The sequence below is a fragment of the Anser anser genome, assembly GCF_964211835.1.
Source record: "Anser anser genome assembly, chromosome: 2".
Lineage (NCBI taxonomy): Eukaryota > Metazoa > Chordata > Aves > Anseriformes > Anatidae > Anser > Anser anser.
In genome coordinates, this window is record NC_139721.1 from 150,449,792 (window position 1) to 150,466,291 (window position 16,500).

At 39.2% G+C, this 16,500-nt stretch overlaps 1 protein-coding gene across 3 annotated transcripts in view; it reads right to left on the reverse strand.

Annotated features, from left to right (window-relative positions):
- PFKP (phosphofructokinase, platelet) overlaps window positions 1-14,941 on the reverse strand; it is a 44,809-nt gene extending 29,868 nt beyond the window's left edge. Inside the window, exons 1-3 of one of the 3 annotated variants that reach the window (XM_083824324.1) lie at window positions 14,522-14,941; window positions 6,569-6,642; window positions 623-700 (exon numbers count right to left, since the gene is read on the reverse strand). In XM_083824324.1, coding sequence (XP_083680450.1) covers window positions 623-700; window positions 6,569-6,642; window positions 14,522-14,606 — 237 coding nt within the window. In that variant the 5' untranslated portion in view covers window positions 14,607-14,941. The remainder of the gene's footprint in view (window positions 1-622; window positions 701-6,568; window positions 6,643-14,521) is intronic. The other 2 variants (XM_083824323.1, XM_083824325.1) reach the window with 2 other exon arrangements.
- Window positions 14,942-16,500: the final 1,559 nt, after the last annotated feature.

The following is a 16,500-nucleotide window of genomic DNA, read 5'->3' on the forward strand; positions in this document are numbered from 1 at the left end:
AATTTCAAAGAAACAGTCAGTTCACCTGGAGGGAGTTTTCAGAAAGCCTAGCAAGCAGCAAGGCCTCTTTGCCAAACATAGCATCTGCTCTGGAAGAAGTAACAGTATTACCATGCCAAGGAAAAGCATAAGGAGATCCAAATGGCCACCTTGCAGGACATTGTAATACAAATGCACAAAATCACTGGTATTATCTGAGCTCTGGAGAACTGTACTGTAATTACACCCATTACTATAATTCTAAATTCACTTAGACAGGAAGCCAACAGGGTTTTGTAAGAAAGCACTTGCCTTACGAAATACAGTTATTCCATATTTAGGCCCTATAACGTCTTTGCCAATACAACTTCAGGAAGCTAATGACATGTGATATTGAAAATCTAGAACAAAGGTTTTCAAGATTATTTTTGTGCACCAAAAATGAGATCCCACAGAGATCTTCTTTAGAAAATGTCAAGCAACCATATCACAGAAATTAGGCTCTGTTAGAAGCGGTATGTGATCACTTCAGTCATCACAGAAATAAAATTTCATAATTGCAGTTGTTAGCCTGGATCTAAGATTTTGGTTTGTTGTCCAAAGAGAGATGCTTTGGGTCCCACCCCTATCCCCTAACACTTACTACTTGCAGGATACTTGAAACGCTTTCCCATGAAACTTCAACAATATTATCACCTCCATCAACCATTCCTTGGTAACCCTAAAAAAAGAAAAATATTTCAAGAAGGCTGATTTGAAAAGCTGTAGCATTTCCACTGTAGTAATACAGTAGTAATTTCCACCATGTATACATTAAATGCAACTCTAAGTAATGAAAAACATTGAATTAAAAGATACTTAATTCAAATGAAATAATGTTCAAGTAGAAAAATCTACCTCTGTAACACTTTGTATGCTTTTCCCCCAAGGTATGGATAAGCAAAACAAAATAAACAGCAACAAGCAAAAAGTTTTCATAAAGGAAGAAAAAATCAGGTTATTCAATCTTAATGCCTTAACTCAATTTGTCTTCAAAAACCAGTGCATACTCTAATACAGAAAGAACTACACTGAGCTGAAAGAAAGAAAATTATGTAGTTAGCAGCTACAGAAAATTGTTATGCTTGGTTTTATTAATTCCCTGCATAAATATTAGCAGAAAGATGATAATTACAGACTGTTTTCCATTAGGTGATATTGTGAATACTGATAAGAAAAAGAAAATACAGCAAATTTTGAACCTGGAAAAAACGAATTGATATAGACATAGAGAAGAATAAAACTGGAGTTAGTATTCAAATTTTTTGACATTTCTCTAAATCCTAAGGGAAACAATGCACCAAATTTAAAAGAAACGTGTATACGAGGAACTAATCAACCATTCTTCCATATCCAGTTACTGCAAGGCAGTACATATTTATTTTTAGGGTTCTCTGTAATAAGTCAATTGGAAGCTACAATAGAAAGCTTATAAGACAGCAAAACTGGAAACACTTAATTTGGGATGATCCAGAGGAAACAAAGGTTTTGGCCAGTAAGAACGTGCATTTCCATGTTGCAAGCTTGCACTGGCTTAAAAAGGTAACGTTGGAATAGGATATGATAGGAATATTCTATAAAACTTGAGTCACTCACTAACTTGATAGAATGTGAATATAAAGAAAACCTGGACTCAGCAAAAGTACGAGTTACATGTAAGATAATCAATAGTAAAGAAACAGGTAGAAGATAATCTGTCTCTAATTTCTGTCTTTAACAAATCTTTTCATTATTTTGTATACTCTCTAGATACTTTTAATAGGTAACATACACACATCCAAAATAAGACATCTTAAAGATCAGATGTTATTTGCATAACTCTTTCAAAATTGAAGATCAAGCCGGGAAACAAAAAATCCTTAACCTACTTAATTTATCTATGTCTTTCTTTCTGAGAAAGTGCAGAGCCCCAGACAGAAACATTCCACTATATCCAACTGAGCTTGAGGAACAAATTACTAAGTTCAATTATCATACAACTATTAAAAGAAAAACAAAAAAAAAAAAAAAGAAACCGGAGTGTTCCTCATACCAATAAGTACTGGACAGAAAGCTTCTCCTATCCACATTCCTATTGGCTACAACAACACTGAAATACATAGCCAATACATGCTGAACAAATAGCATGATGCTGTACCCTAACTCCACTTGTAACATAGACCAGAGCAAGCTGCACGACAAGCTGACAAAAAAAATGCATACAGTCCACATATTTGCTCCAATCATTCACCTCCTGTTTTTACTTGAAAGGAAAAATAAACAAACTGGATCCAAGAAAGTATTGTAGGTATTACATTAAATGCATATCATGAGACTCAATGGATGAAAATTGCCAATTCATATTTTATTAACAGATCTAAAGCATAAAAAGAGCAAAGGAATAAACTACTACTCGAAGTTGGCTCTGTGATTTGAAACACTTTACAGCAAGGCTAAAATGAGCTCTGACTGACTCACAGGATGGTTGAGTTTGGAAGGGGCCTCTGGAGGTCATTTGGTCCAACCTCCTGCTCAAACAGGGCCACGCAGAGCCAGGTCCAGCCTCAACCAACCATTCTGCAATTCCGCGTGACTGTGAGCTTCTCTGTGTTGACAAGCAATAACAATTAATAATTCCTCACACTGAAACAGCTTTTGGAACAGGCCAGATCCATATTAGCTTTGTTTACATTAGCTTTTACTAACTCAGTTCTGCTTGCCAAGTGGTGCATGCAAGCTAGCTTGGAACAACGTAACTATAATTTCAACTCTGTTCTTCCCTGCCATTAACAGGTATAAAAAACATAGAACTTAAAAAAAAAATCTTCTAGAAAAGCTACAGAGGAAAAAAAAGGATCAAGTAGAATTCAAGTATTAATAATAAAAATGATTTCCATTTATCACTTTACCTATTTAAATGCTGGTGTTAACCTTGGGGATTGGGCAATTAATTTTAAAAGTGGAATTCAACATTAAATATTTAATCAAATATTTCAAACTAAACCTGTTAAATTTAACACTGTCATAATTGTCTGATTACTGAAAATTACTGCCTGGCATGCATATAGACCTTAATAAAAAGAGGAACTTGCCAATTTACCCCCAAAAATTTTTACACAGTTTATAAAATAGCAGCTTTAGTACCAACACACTAGAACTATAAGGCAAGCATGGAAAAAAGCAAACTGTAAAAAATACAACAATACATATTCAAAGGTCAACCCCTTTTCATGCTTCCTTCTTCTAAGATCTGAGAATTTAAAGACAAACTAGAGGAAATCTGTGGGTCACATGTTCACAGGGCAGATATGCATATAGCATAACTCCAGGAGAGAGCAGCAGGGACAGCAAACCTTGCTTCTGATCTTATGTCTACAAACAAAAGCTTTGGCAAAAGAACAAGCTACCTTCTGATACGATTCATGTTAGGCATTCTAGGCTTCAACAGTTATTTAAGTTTAATTACTGAGTTTTTCTGGTTATTGCTCAATAACATAAAATACAAATATCACCGCGTGCACAAGCCACCGCATAAAAGACATGAAGATTTCCTCACAGAAATCCATGACTGCTGTACCACTGCATTTCCAATGCTGGCCTCTTGAGAAAAGGTCTCTTAAGCAAGGCGAAGAACCTAAAGGTTCCACAGCTTAGTGGTAAGAGCACACAGCCACTGGGAACTATGTGGCCTGTTTCAATTGAGGAAAAAAGGAAAGTTATTTATATAAATATTTAGGATTTCAGTTTCTAAAATTGATAGCCATATATGACAGCTGACACAATGTCTATATGAAAAAAATCACTTCTGATTAGTAAAAATAAATAAAAATATAGTAGCTTCCTAGAGCAGCCTGGTACTTTTACACATACTTCCTACACTTACCACATTTTCACAGCATGAGTGAAGTAAGTCCACGAGTGTTAAAATTTTAATTCAGATTGGGGTAGACTTTGGGAAATAATGTGATGGTTTTCTGTGAGGGTAGCTACAAACTGTTTAAATCCTAATATTAAGTGCTAAAAGATGCTAACACGAATAAAATGTGAAACTAGGGCAACTGCGTAGAGTAAGCGTTATTTCCACAAAAGAACAGCAGAATTCTCAAATGTGCTCATTTCAATGAAATGAGATACATGTGTCAGGCTTTTGGTTTTTTGTTGTTGTTGTTGTTGTTTGGTTGGTTTTTTTTTTACATTTTTATTTTACAATAAATTTTAATTTTCTTGTTTGTTTGTTTTCTTCCTCCTTTTGGGAATTAAGGTATGTCCAAATAGCATAAGAATTCCAGTATCTAATGTTTTCTTTCTTTGGACTTTGATCAACTTAAACTCTATAAAATTAGCTAAGTCCTACTTCGCTGCCATTTTTTTCTTATTTATCTTGTTAGTCTCTTTTACCTCTAAAAGAAGGACAGAAAAATTGAGCTGTTGTTTTATGTAGAATTATGTTTTATGTTGTTTTATGTAGAATATTGACCTAGCTTTGGACACAGTTGTAGAAGACAGTGATTTTACAATGCAAAAGTTCTGATGAGGGAAGGCAATAGTTACATGGGAAAAAAAGAGTGTACAACTGCAGCGAAGTAGGCTTCAGAAGGCTGAGACCTTTAACTCCATTTTTGGCTCCAAATAAGAAAACATTGCCAAAGTAGGGTAACAAAGATGTTGAAAAGACTAGAGGGCATGACTTATGAGGAACAGTTGAGGATACATGGTTTGTTCAACTTAAGAGGATCTGAAGGGTGATTTTGCTGCTGTCTACAACTTCCATGGGGGGGAGTAGGAAGGGGGGTGTTGATCACTTCTCTCTGGTGATAGGATGAAAGGGAATGACTTAAGGTTGTGTCAGGGCAAGTCCAGACTGAATATCAGGAGAAAGTCCTTCACTGAGAGGGTGGTCAAGCACTGGAGAAGTGGTTACAGCCCCAAGCCTGTACGTTTTCAAGAAGCAAAACTCCAACAATAACTTGGTTTCTACAACTGACTTTCATTCCAAAAATTCTGTGACTTCACCTTATCAAATTTTAGCAATTGATAGAGAAGCATGATAACTTTCAATGGGATTTTGGCAAATTCAGAAAAACAACAGCACTTCTATGGAAATTTATCATTGGATACACTGCATGATAGAAAACAGCCTTTAAAAAGCAACAAAAGTAAACATACTCTAAGATAAGTTAAAAGATTATAATTTTCAATTTATATATAATAAAAAAAAAGTTCTGGTCTTTAAAAACAGCCAAAAGACCTCCTTACTTTCACAAAAATATTTGACCCATTTCAGCAATATCTCAGAACAGCTGAACATTGAAAGAATTCTAGAGATTGGTCATGTAATTAGCACACACAAAGTATTCAGAGCTCCTTGCTGTAGCAGTGTAGCACAAAAGAATTCCGGAGCACAGTGCTCCACTTATTTGCATTTCAATGCACTTCACCTCTCTTTAGTAAATGAGCTGTAGGAATAAGCAGACCAAGAAAGAAGATGGATAAATAGCTGCCTTTTAAAACTGAATTGTGTATTTTACATGCACAAAACAGACAACAAAATACTTTCATAACACCTCTATGAATTCGAGTACTCCTTTTGTTAAATAACATTAAAAACCAAAAAACAATTTTGATAGGAGCATTGACTACTGAGTTTTGCCCCACAGCAAATGTTTTCTATGATTTGTAATCACACCCGTACTTCTAAGTAGTTGTAAAGGAATTCAAGTGTAAACAGAATGACTTTTTGCTGAAAAAAACATTTACTGTATTGAGCAATCTGCACATTTTATAACTGACGGTGTCTTTCAAGCTGAAGTCTAACCTGAATTTAAGTCTTCCAATAAGACATGCTCAGATAGTAGTATTTATTTTGTCATTTATTTTAAACTTGTCTTTTGCATTTTTCATGTCAAAGGATTGTTATGATTGTTATATAAGTTAATAATAGTCTTCATGCGCATGCAGTCATAATCTTCAACCACAAAATTCTAATGTCTGGATATGCTACTTTTTTTGTTTGTTTAAAAAAAATAAAATCCAATCTTTAAACCAGGAAAGATGGCACCAGCCTAACACTTGATAAACACTAACTCTTGCTAAAAAAAAAAATAAAAATGTGTTATTTGTGAAATGGTGACAATGGCACATTCTTATCACACCCTGGGGGAAATAAGAATTAGTAGTTTAACTAGGTTTATGGAGGTATTTATAAATTACAGTAACTGGGACCAAATCCAATAATAATAATTGGGGACAAACATCTAACAAGTACACAAATACGTATCTCACTGTTGAGTGTCAACCACCTTTGTATTCGTAATACTTTCAGGCTTGTGTTGGTATATAAAGAATTCCATATACTTAAAAATGACTTTTAAATGAAATAGCTTTATCACATACCATGTCAAAAGTACTTTCCACAAAAAAAAAAAAGTTGATATGATTAAAGGGAATGATATCTACAGCATTTTTTTCTATTTTATATTACTCACTCTATGAAGTTTCCACAAACAGTCAGAAAATTGCTCAAACACAATCAAAAGATAAATAGAGAATGAATGAATAAAAAAACACTAACCTCATAAACAAAATAGACTTTGGCTTTTACATAGATTCCCATGCGTACTACTGCACGCACAGCAGCATTCATACCTGGTAAGAAAAAGCAAAATCACATTGTTATAGGTTACCTTTTTTGTGTGTGTATACTACAAACTTTCAGTGTCTTTAAAAATAAATAAAAATAAGAACAACAATTAGTTCATTTCTGAGAAAAGACAATGATCAGCATCTATTAAACCAGGAATCTGCTTAATGATAGTGCAATCAGTCCATGAATATGAAGGGTGCAGTAGTATTTACTTTAATATAATAATATGCCAGTATGCACCTCGGTCCGTGATTAAATTGCTGCCTATTGTAAAACAGCATTGTTAAAGTAACAGCTACTAAACCAGAAAGAGAAAGGAAATTCATTTCACAATGAACATTCAACCAATTTACGTTCTTCAAAGGGGAAATTATGCTACAACAGCTCTTTTTCCTGAGCTCTCCAAACAACATGAGTATATACAGAGTATTCTGTCAGGAGCACAGCCAAAGCTCCTGACACTGACAGGTGCCACTTAAAAGGAAAGAAAGAAATAGCAAGAAATTAACACAAGAAATGTTTTTTAGACCCATTTCACATAAAAGAAAAATGCCTATATACCACTTTGCTTCCCTGAAATGCAAATTCACACTGGAATTCTCTGCTCACACATCTAACAAACTATATTAATATAAAGTATTACATGCAAGTGTAATGATCAAACGCTTGATCTCCTCAGCAACAGTGGAAGTTCCACTGGTCCCCCTACATTTGTTAAATGAATTCCTATCATAATCCATCACTTCAGATATCGTGTTACCTTCCTCACTAATTAGGAAGTTCACAAAGGTAATATGCTAATTGCTTCTATACCACTTAAAAAGGCACATGAGATTATCCAAAGCCTGAGGACAGAAGCAGCAGTTAGGCTACACGGAAAGATTAGCCTCTGCACATCAGATGAAAAGGGATGCCAGAAACATAACAAATTCTCCAAATCTGCTGCATTCAGTAATATCGAAATAGCAAAGCCAAAGGTCATCTCTGCTGTTAACGTAGGTGTTACATGCTCACCACTCTGGAGATTTGAGAACATGATGGCTAGAGTATGTAAACTCACAACACAGTAAGCCATAAAGACCTATATCTACAATGCCTACCATTATTGGAGGAAAAAAAAAAAAGCTATAAATGCTTACCTGTCTAAATAAAGAATGAGGCTGAGGTGTTCTCAAAGATTGACTAATGAGGACCATACCAGAACGTTCCTGAAGTTGGCTAACATTAAAAAAAGTCAAAAAAAAAGTCTGCCAAAATCATGGAGACAGCTTTGTTTGTGTATAATTAACAAATAATAATATAATTTGCATAACGTCACTTCACCTTAAGACTAAAATCTTAAGTAACCCCATGCTTTCCCCCAAATTCTGCATTAGGAAATAAAAGCAAGAATTCTCTCGTTGCCCCTCTGTCTTATGGCAGAGCATGGAAAAGTTCAGGTGCCAAGAGAGCTAAAAGCACAGCTCTGGAACAAAAGCTGGCTAATGCCAAGGAAAAACTGAGAACTTCTTTTAACACGCTGTACTGAAAAGAAAGTTAGCACACTAAATTTCAGATTAAAACTAATCTATTACACAGAGTGAAGGTATCTCCTCAATTAAACAGTTCAAAAAGAAAAGACAAATAAAAGAATAACATCCCCCCTTCCAAAGTACCCTGAAAAGCAGAGACAAAGACCTTTAACTGTATAAAATCAACCATTCTTCACAGCACTGCCATTTTCTGCAAACCAAGATGACACAGGCACAAGCTACTCCTTTCATCAAAGTCCACCGCATACTTCAGCTCATTCTGTGCACAACAGTTTGTTTAAGAGATGAGGACAACTTTTTGTACTATCCCTATCACTGCACAGTTCTAGAAGAGAGCCAGCAAGCTCATTTTCTGAAGGGAAGACATTCATCATCACTCAGAGACTCAGAACTGCCCTTTTAAGATCCTTCTGTTCTTGAGGTTCAACTCTGTCACCTCTCCTGTCTGGCACCTGAGGGGACACAGTAAGACATCTTTGGTATCTAACAAATGTTCAGCTTCAAAGACTCTGGTGTCTCACTCATTAGCTGTCTCTGTACTCCATGTATCTAAGTAAAATAAAATAAAAAAGGTGTCTGTGATTCCAGCCAGCTGAGGCAGAATTGTTTTGTCAGCAAAAAAAAAGAGTATTTAATAAAATAAGAAGACATTAAATATAAACATCCATGTCTAAAGACATGAACTTGTCTTTTATCTTTTTCTTATGTTTTTGCTTTATTGGTCCTGTACCATATCTTTATATCTTTAGCATAAATCTCTTACTCTGTGTACTTTAAAGAAGGGTTCCTCTGTTCCTATTCCAAATTCTCCAGATCTGCCAGAACTTTTTTTTAAAACCTAAAAATTAGCCTACAAATGTTGATTAGGCTTACCTTTCACACTTCTAAAACAGAAAATTTAAGCATTTATTTCTTAAAATGGCAAATCCATTAACTCTTTCCCCATGAATATATTCATAACAGTTGAATATTTTTTTTGTGAATACTTCCCAGTTTCCCTGTCTGACATGAAAAACTGGTGAGACTCATAATTCATCTGTCCAAAAAGATGGTAAAAGCTCAAGAAAAAGCAGGAACTACAGACAAAAAGCATTTTCTCTGCACCACCACTAAAACTTTGTAAGTTCATGTAACAGGCATTATTATTGCTTGGCGATGTATACTTTATTTCTTTATATAGGAAGAGAATTTGGGCATCTACTGGCAAACTCCTAAAGAAGTGGCTGGCATTTCAGAAGGGCTGAAGCATATTATAATTTGGTATCTGCAAAATACAGGTAAAACACTGAAGCTTTAGATTTTATGTTGGCTTTCTAAATCTGAATAGATTGCATTGCTTGCAGTGATTCAAGTATGTAAATACAGAGGATTTCACAAAGTCTCTGCATAACTTGTCTACCAAAGCACTGTTCTATTTCATTATCTGTGGAGACTTACAATAGCATTTGTGAATTACCATAATATCTATGAAATGTAATTACACACTTATTACTGAAAAACAGATTTATCCAGTTAGCTATGGATTTAATCCTGAATAATAAATACTGTGCTGATAAACGTAGGATTAGAATAGCAGCTTTAAAAGTAAGCCACAGATAAAACCAATATTTTTTTGGTTTAATGCAAACACTTTTGCATAGAAGCCTTTGAAGGAGGAAAAGATTTATTTTGTTCTTTTGGACTCAGCACAGATTACGCTACCTGCAACTACTTCGATAGCTTTACGTAATGTCTAAAACTAATTTCAGAGTGGATGATTTACTGTCCTTCTTGATATTCTCTATTCAGTTGTCTTTGAAGAAACTGATTTTTCATAGCAGAGTTAGAAACAGTACTGCAAAACTCTTTAAATTATTTCATAGACACTCCCTCCCCCAGAAGAATATTCCTCTCTTGTGCCTACATCCTGTTTCACGTGCATACGCACAATTACAACAATGGAGTTTGAGTAAAATTAAAACACTGTTTTGTGTTTAGATATTTTCTTCATGTTAGTCAGCTCAAACAGGCCTTTAAATAAGTAACTATAATACTAACCAAGTAAAAGAAAATGCAAAACTATGCATCTTGCTCACATATCAAGAAATCCTTAAGTACCAACTATTTTAATTACAGGTATTGGCTTAAATGCATGCTTAATGCCTTAACACATGCACTACGGAAATGTCTTACCAGTGTCAAACAGAAAGAATTTATTCAAGGACATAAATGGATATGCCTGTAATAAAGTAGGAGGCTATAACTGCCAAATGGAAAGATAAGAAGCAGTAGTCAAATACAAAACACTGAACAAATCATTAAAGGTAAACTGAGAAAATTCAAATTGTTTTGTTAATTACATAACATTTTATTGCACATTAATGATTCTAATTACCTGAGGAGAAATACTATACAGTGTAAGTGCTTAGAAAAACTGTATCAGATCAGAGCCCTGTACTACACAAATATTTACATAACATCTAGACTACAAAAATATCTCCTTCACCATTTAAAAGGCATCTGAAGAGACTACTTTCAATCACAGATTCTGCTAATTACAGATGAGCTTCCTCCAAAATATTAAATGTCTTGAAACAGTTACACTCATCCATTAGTAACTACATGCCTTATTTTTTTTAATATATATTAAAAAGCGGACACATGTATTTTGCACATGTCTCTACACACACAGAATCATATTTGCTGGAAAAGATGCCTTTATTCCATGTGATTATCTTCAAATTACGTAAGTGTTAATAAACAAACTCCACATTTTGGATGTCATAAAAAAGCACATATTTTATTATTTGTTCCGTGGCCAAAATTCATTTTTCCAAAAGAAGTGACCAGGACAAGAACAGTACATCTACACTACTATATTAAATATGCCTTGAAATGTCATTGGCAAGCCTGTAATGCTTCAACCAGAGAAATATAAATCTTTACTTCAGCAGCCTTGGTCTAGGATATTCTAGAATATTACCAGGCAATCCATATTTCTAGCTCCCTCACTTGCTATCTTCCACAACACTAAATCTTTGCGTTAATCTCAGAAATAACGTGATCACCTTTTAAGGACAATAATCCTGAGCAAGTAAATGGGAACAGCTCGAAGGAACCACAGGCTCATCCTTTTTCAACAGCACTCAATTGCCTTCTGTCAGATGCTTTCAGATGATATTGCTCCCGCTGCTGAGACACACCTTTCGTGGTTCTAGAATAAGCACCCTGACTGGAGGTTATACAAACATGAAAGTGACCTACAGCTGCCCAAATCGTCTGTGGTAGCCATTGCCAACCACCATAAAATACAACCACGTACCTGAAGCAGACCACAGTGAGTCCCACTGAGTAATGATGGAAGCAGGAATAAAACCCATTTTTAGTCCATTTTTCTGAGCTGCACCACTACCATTTGTAAATAGTCCAAGAACTGAACTAACTCCTAAATTTTGAGAATTGTCAGAAATTTTGCCTCTCAAAGCAACTGTGATTAAGGTAGAAAGTACTTACTCTAGTTTACTATATAGCTGGCTAGCTAAAGTGATGGACTGCCAAGTTTAATGCTTGCACACATTAGTGTACAAGCTACACCTTTTTGACATAAAATAAACCAGCAATACATCCTTTAACCCCACCAAAAACAATACTTCAGTGTTTAAAGTGTGGTGACTAAATCATAATAATCCCAGCATGGCATGTACACATTATATAGTGCTTAATATTCCACAGTTGGCAAAAAAAGATAAACAAAAAACCTTGCAAGGAAGTACCACAAAGGTGGGAAAGTAACTTACACCTTAACACATCCTATAAATAGAAAGGCTTGTTTGTTTTACATAATGCTACTTCTAAATTATTCACAAGTACAACAGCAGCAAAGGCAGTAACTTGTATTCCAAAACAGTATCAAGCATATTTTGTTCTAGGATAAGATTTACAGCCCACCTGTCTAAATCAAAGCATCTATTGGGATGAAGATACGTGTTTATTGCAACACTAACGGGTGCTCTTTGCACTGCATTTCCTGCTCAGGCTGGTTTGCATTACAGATAATCTGACCTTTTCCATGTCTACCTAAGACATTTTAAAGAAAACCACAGACTGGAACTTTTTTTTATATTTTCACTTTTTTGTCTACATCAGAGTTTGTAGTTTTACCTGCCCTACCATTTTGCTTTAACATTTATTTGCAACAAGTTCTGCAGCAATGGCAGCGTATTTCCTTCTGCGTATCCTTCACAGTTTCTCTAGAACATTTGCCCTACACAGAGCAAATGACCTTGACAGGGCATGACTCATTCTGTCCCTTGTTCTACGCCTAACCCAGCATGCAAACAGACTACAGGTTGAGTATCTTACACATCTCTGACATTCAAGATAGTAAGGCTTATGAACCTCAACTGCCTCGTGTCATTCGATCCAAATGATCAGGTCCTAAAACTGCTTTTTTCTTGTTCTAAGTTAGGTCAACAAAGCTGCCTACAAAATGTCTTGGAAGACATCCAATTTGCTTTGTTTAGTCTTTGTGACAACCTCTCTCCTCAGACAGCAACTTTCACAGGCTGTTCATCTTCACCTTTCTGTGGAAATATGCTGCAGTTGCAATCTGCCAGATAATGTCTAGATGCTATCCACGCATTCTGCGATTTGCAGAATGCCTTAATTCACATAGTGGCAAGTCGGGATTAATATTTTATAAAAGGAGATGCATCTGCTGCTGCATTATATAATCTCCAGACACGCGGAAGCGAGCAGCAGGGTTCAGCCTCTTGCTGAACACGCTACTGCTGCTTGAGGCAATGCCCTGTCACACTTAAAGTTAAAATGGCGATTTGGTGACCTGACCACTACAGCAGAAAAGCCTCGATTCACAGTCCCTTCTAGAATCACTTGTCAGTGGAAGTAATGAGAGCAAACAGTGGATAAAACTTGAACAAATGTAACCTGACTGGGGAGGAAAAGAGAAGCCATTTAAGGTCATCAGCTTGCTTCTTCTCTGGAACTGTTTTGCTCCCCGGCTGGCACCAGTTCCACCCTGACCAGAAAGATTCCCGAGAATCCCAGGTAAGACCGGGGACTCCCCGTTATTCCTGCGGAGTGAGGGCGGGAGGATGCTTCTCCCAGCCCAGATGACGCAGGGAGGCGGAATCTGCAGCGACTCGCAGCGGATCACGTACACACCAGAGGGGGGGAGCGGGCAGACGCTGGTCCACGCGATGGGCTGCCAGGAGGGCGAGCAGCAGGCACGGCTCTGCCCATACCCGCTTGCCCATTGGGAGAGCCAGGAGAGGCTCCACCATGGATGCAGAGCGGTCCCCGCACGTTTCCATGTGCAAAGCAGCGAGCAGTGGTCACTGAGCTGCCGAGCATAAGGGAAAGAGAGGGAGGCTTTTCTCTTCCTCCTCTCTCTTCAATCCACAAACGCGAGTAACGTTTCTTCTCGAAGTTAAAGTACTTCCGAGGCACTCTCCGGGGAAGGAAAAAAAAAAAAAAGTAAATTAAGCAAAGGAGCTAAAAGCAATCATCACGAAACTCTCCCGGCAAGCGTGGAGAGTCCTGTGAAGCAGCATGAAAAGCTGGAGGTCTGAAATCTTAATTAACTGCAACTTCAAACTGTTAGCATACGTGAGGTTTTCTGGCAGAAGAGGGGAAACGAAAGTGCAGGAAAAAAAACTAGTTCACGACTAAGTACGTCGAGATCGAGCCTTTCTCTTTCCCCCCGATGTCCGTGGGTCTTTTGTTCCCCCTGCTCGTGCGGCTCGGGCTCCCTCCGCACTTAAGGCATTCAGGGAGGTGGAACACGCTGCCAGCACGCTCCTCCCGAGAGCGAGCCACCGCCTGAGCTTCCTACATCTCGGCCGGGCACACGAGCGTGTCGCCGGGGCAGCCTCCCCCCGCCGTGAGGCGGCACGACCTCCTTCCCCCCCCCATCTCCCCGGGGGCGAAGCCGTCTCGGCGGCAGGAGTTAACAACACCGCAGCGCTTCTTTCTCTCCTCTTCCCCGCCCGGGGCAGGCTGAGGGGAGGCCACGCGTTAGGAAGCGAGGGTGAGAAAAGGAAGGGAGGCAAGGAGGTTTGAGAGGCCGTTTGCGGCCAGGCCGCGGAAAAAAAAAAAAAAAAAAAAAGAAAAAAAAAAAGGTTTATCTTTTAAATGATCTCAGTAAGAGACAGCAACAGGAGGCGCAGGACCCCCACACCCCCTCCAGGCTCCCTCGAGGCCGCCTGCGGAGCCTCTCCCCCGCCATGCCCCAGCCGGAGCGGCCTCCCCCAGCCACCCCGTCGCTCCATCCGCCCCCCGGGGGGGGAATTCCCCCCTCCTCGCCCCCGCAGCCTTCCTCCCACCCTCCTCATCCTCCGTCCGGGCTCACCCTGGGCATCGCCGCCGCTGGTGAGCACGCCGATGGCTTTCCCGGTGCCCGAGAGGTTCTCGAAGAATTTGGGCTGGTGATCCATGGCGCCGGCCGGGGGGGGGGACCGGGCGAGGTCGCTGAGGGAGCCCCTTGGCCTCGGGGCTCTGCCCTGCTGCCCGGCGCCTCGACTCCGCCACGCGCTCGGCCTCCGCGGAGAACAAAAATAAAAGAGGAGAAAAATATAAAGCGGTGCTGGTGTGGATTCACAGATGGGTGTATAAAAAATAAGGGGTAGTTGGGTGCCAGAGGGCAGGGAGAGAGAAAAAGAAGCGAAGAGAGCGCGAACGAGACCAGAGGAGGCGCAGCGCACACCGCAGCCTCCCCGCGCTGCCTCCCCCGGCCCCGGCTGACAGCGCGGCCCGGCGCGGCTCGGCAACGCCCCCAACGCCCCGCCGCCAGGGGCGGGTGACGGGCGGGCCGGGGAGCCAATGGGAGGCCGAGGTGCCGCAGCCAGCAGGGGCCGTTACGGCGGCGGGGCGGGGCCGGGAGGGGTGGGGGCGTGAGGGGGGCTGGGGTGGAGGCTGAGGCGGGGGAGGGGCTGCAGGTGGGGGCGGGAGGCGCCTTCCCTTCCCTTCCCTTCCCTTCCCTTCCCTTCCCTTCCCTTCCCTTCCCTTCCCTTCCCTTCCCTTCCCTTCCCTTCCCTTCCCTTCCCTTCCCTTCCCTTCCCTTCCCTTCCCTTCCCTTCCCTTCCCTTCGTGTGGCAGCACCTGTGGCAGGGCTCGTGTGTCCCAGGGCCTGCTCGGTGTCTGCTTTGTCAGGTCTTTGTCCCTCTTTTTGCCCTCCCCATCCCTCCTCAGGTATTTATTGCTGCACTGCAGGCATTCGGGCACATGTAGGGAAGTGGAGTTGTTGCCTGTGAGTGTGCACAGCTCGCAGACAAGTTTTGAGTCAGAGGGAGCAGCGGAGGCCAAGCAGATGGCAGAAGTTAGATGGGTAGCCCTTATCTTTCTGCCCTGCCATTTGTTCCACACTGATAAAGCGCTCTCTTAAACTCACTTTATTATAATATCTCATTGGACCAAACCAGTATGATTATGTTCATCGCTGTAACATGCCCATGGTTGCAGCAGAAACAGCTTAAGCCCCTGATTTTGTTAATTTAAGTAGATATTAATGTGTTATCCCATAAACAGTTCTTTCTGGAACTTAGCATGAGTAAAACTATTTGCAGAATCAGGGACCAAGTTACTCGCCCAAAATTATAAAGGAAGTCAGGGAGAGAGTCAGGAACAGAAACAAAATGCTGACTCAAGTTTTATACCTTAATAGCTGTAATAATTATTGTTTTTATTCAACATCTACATCACATCTTAGACTTAATTCTCAGTCTAAAAATACACGTTCTCATCCTGTCAACTTTCACACAGTCACAGGCAGAAGCACAGTCATTTGAGTACTTCAGTCAATATTACTCATAGGTAAATGTTTCAAGAAATTGTACCTGCAAAGAGATATCTGCACGTACTATATGCACAACACGTATTTGCAAATCTTCTCAGAGGCTAAAATGAGTGCATAATTTGACAATGGAAAAGACACATTTCCAAGTAGTTTGCATACCACGAACATCTTTTCTGTGCAAGTAGCTGCAACAATTATTCAATAGGGAATTTACTGTATTATATCTGAGAGTTCTGAGTCATACATTGTAACAAAGATAAACTTTTATTATAGAAATATATAAGCCCCATAAAGTCCTGCTTTGATCATTTCTGTTTTGAACTGGAGTTGCATCAGTTTCTTGAAGAGTAGCTCTGTAAAAGCTAAGTTAACATTTTAAAATTCAGGGCTTAATACAAAGCCTGTAAAATCAATAGGGAGGTCTTAGGCTAATATAAAGTACTGCAACAACTTCAAGATAATGAACCAGTGATAATTTGTCATCTGAGCAATAGTCTGAGGAAGTTTTGCATTGATTCTGTTTGCTTTGGTGCAGC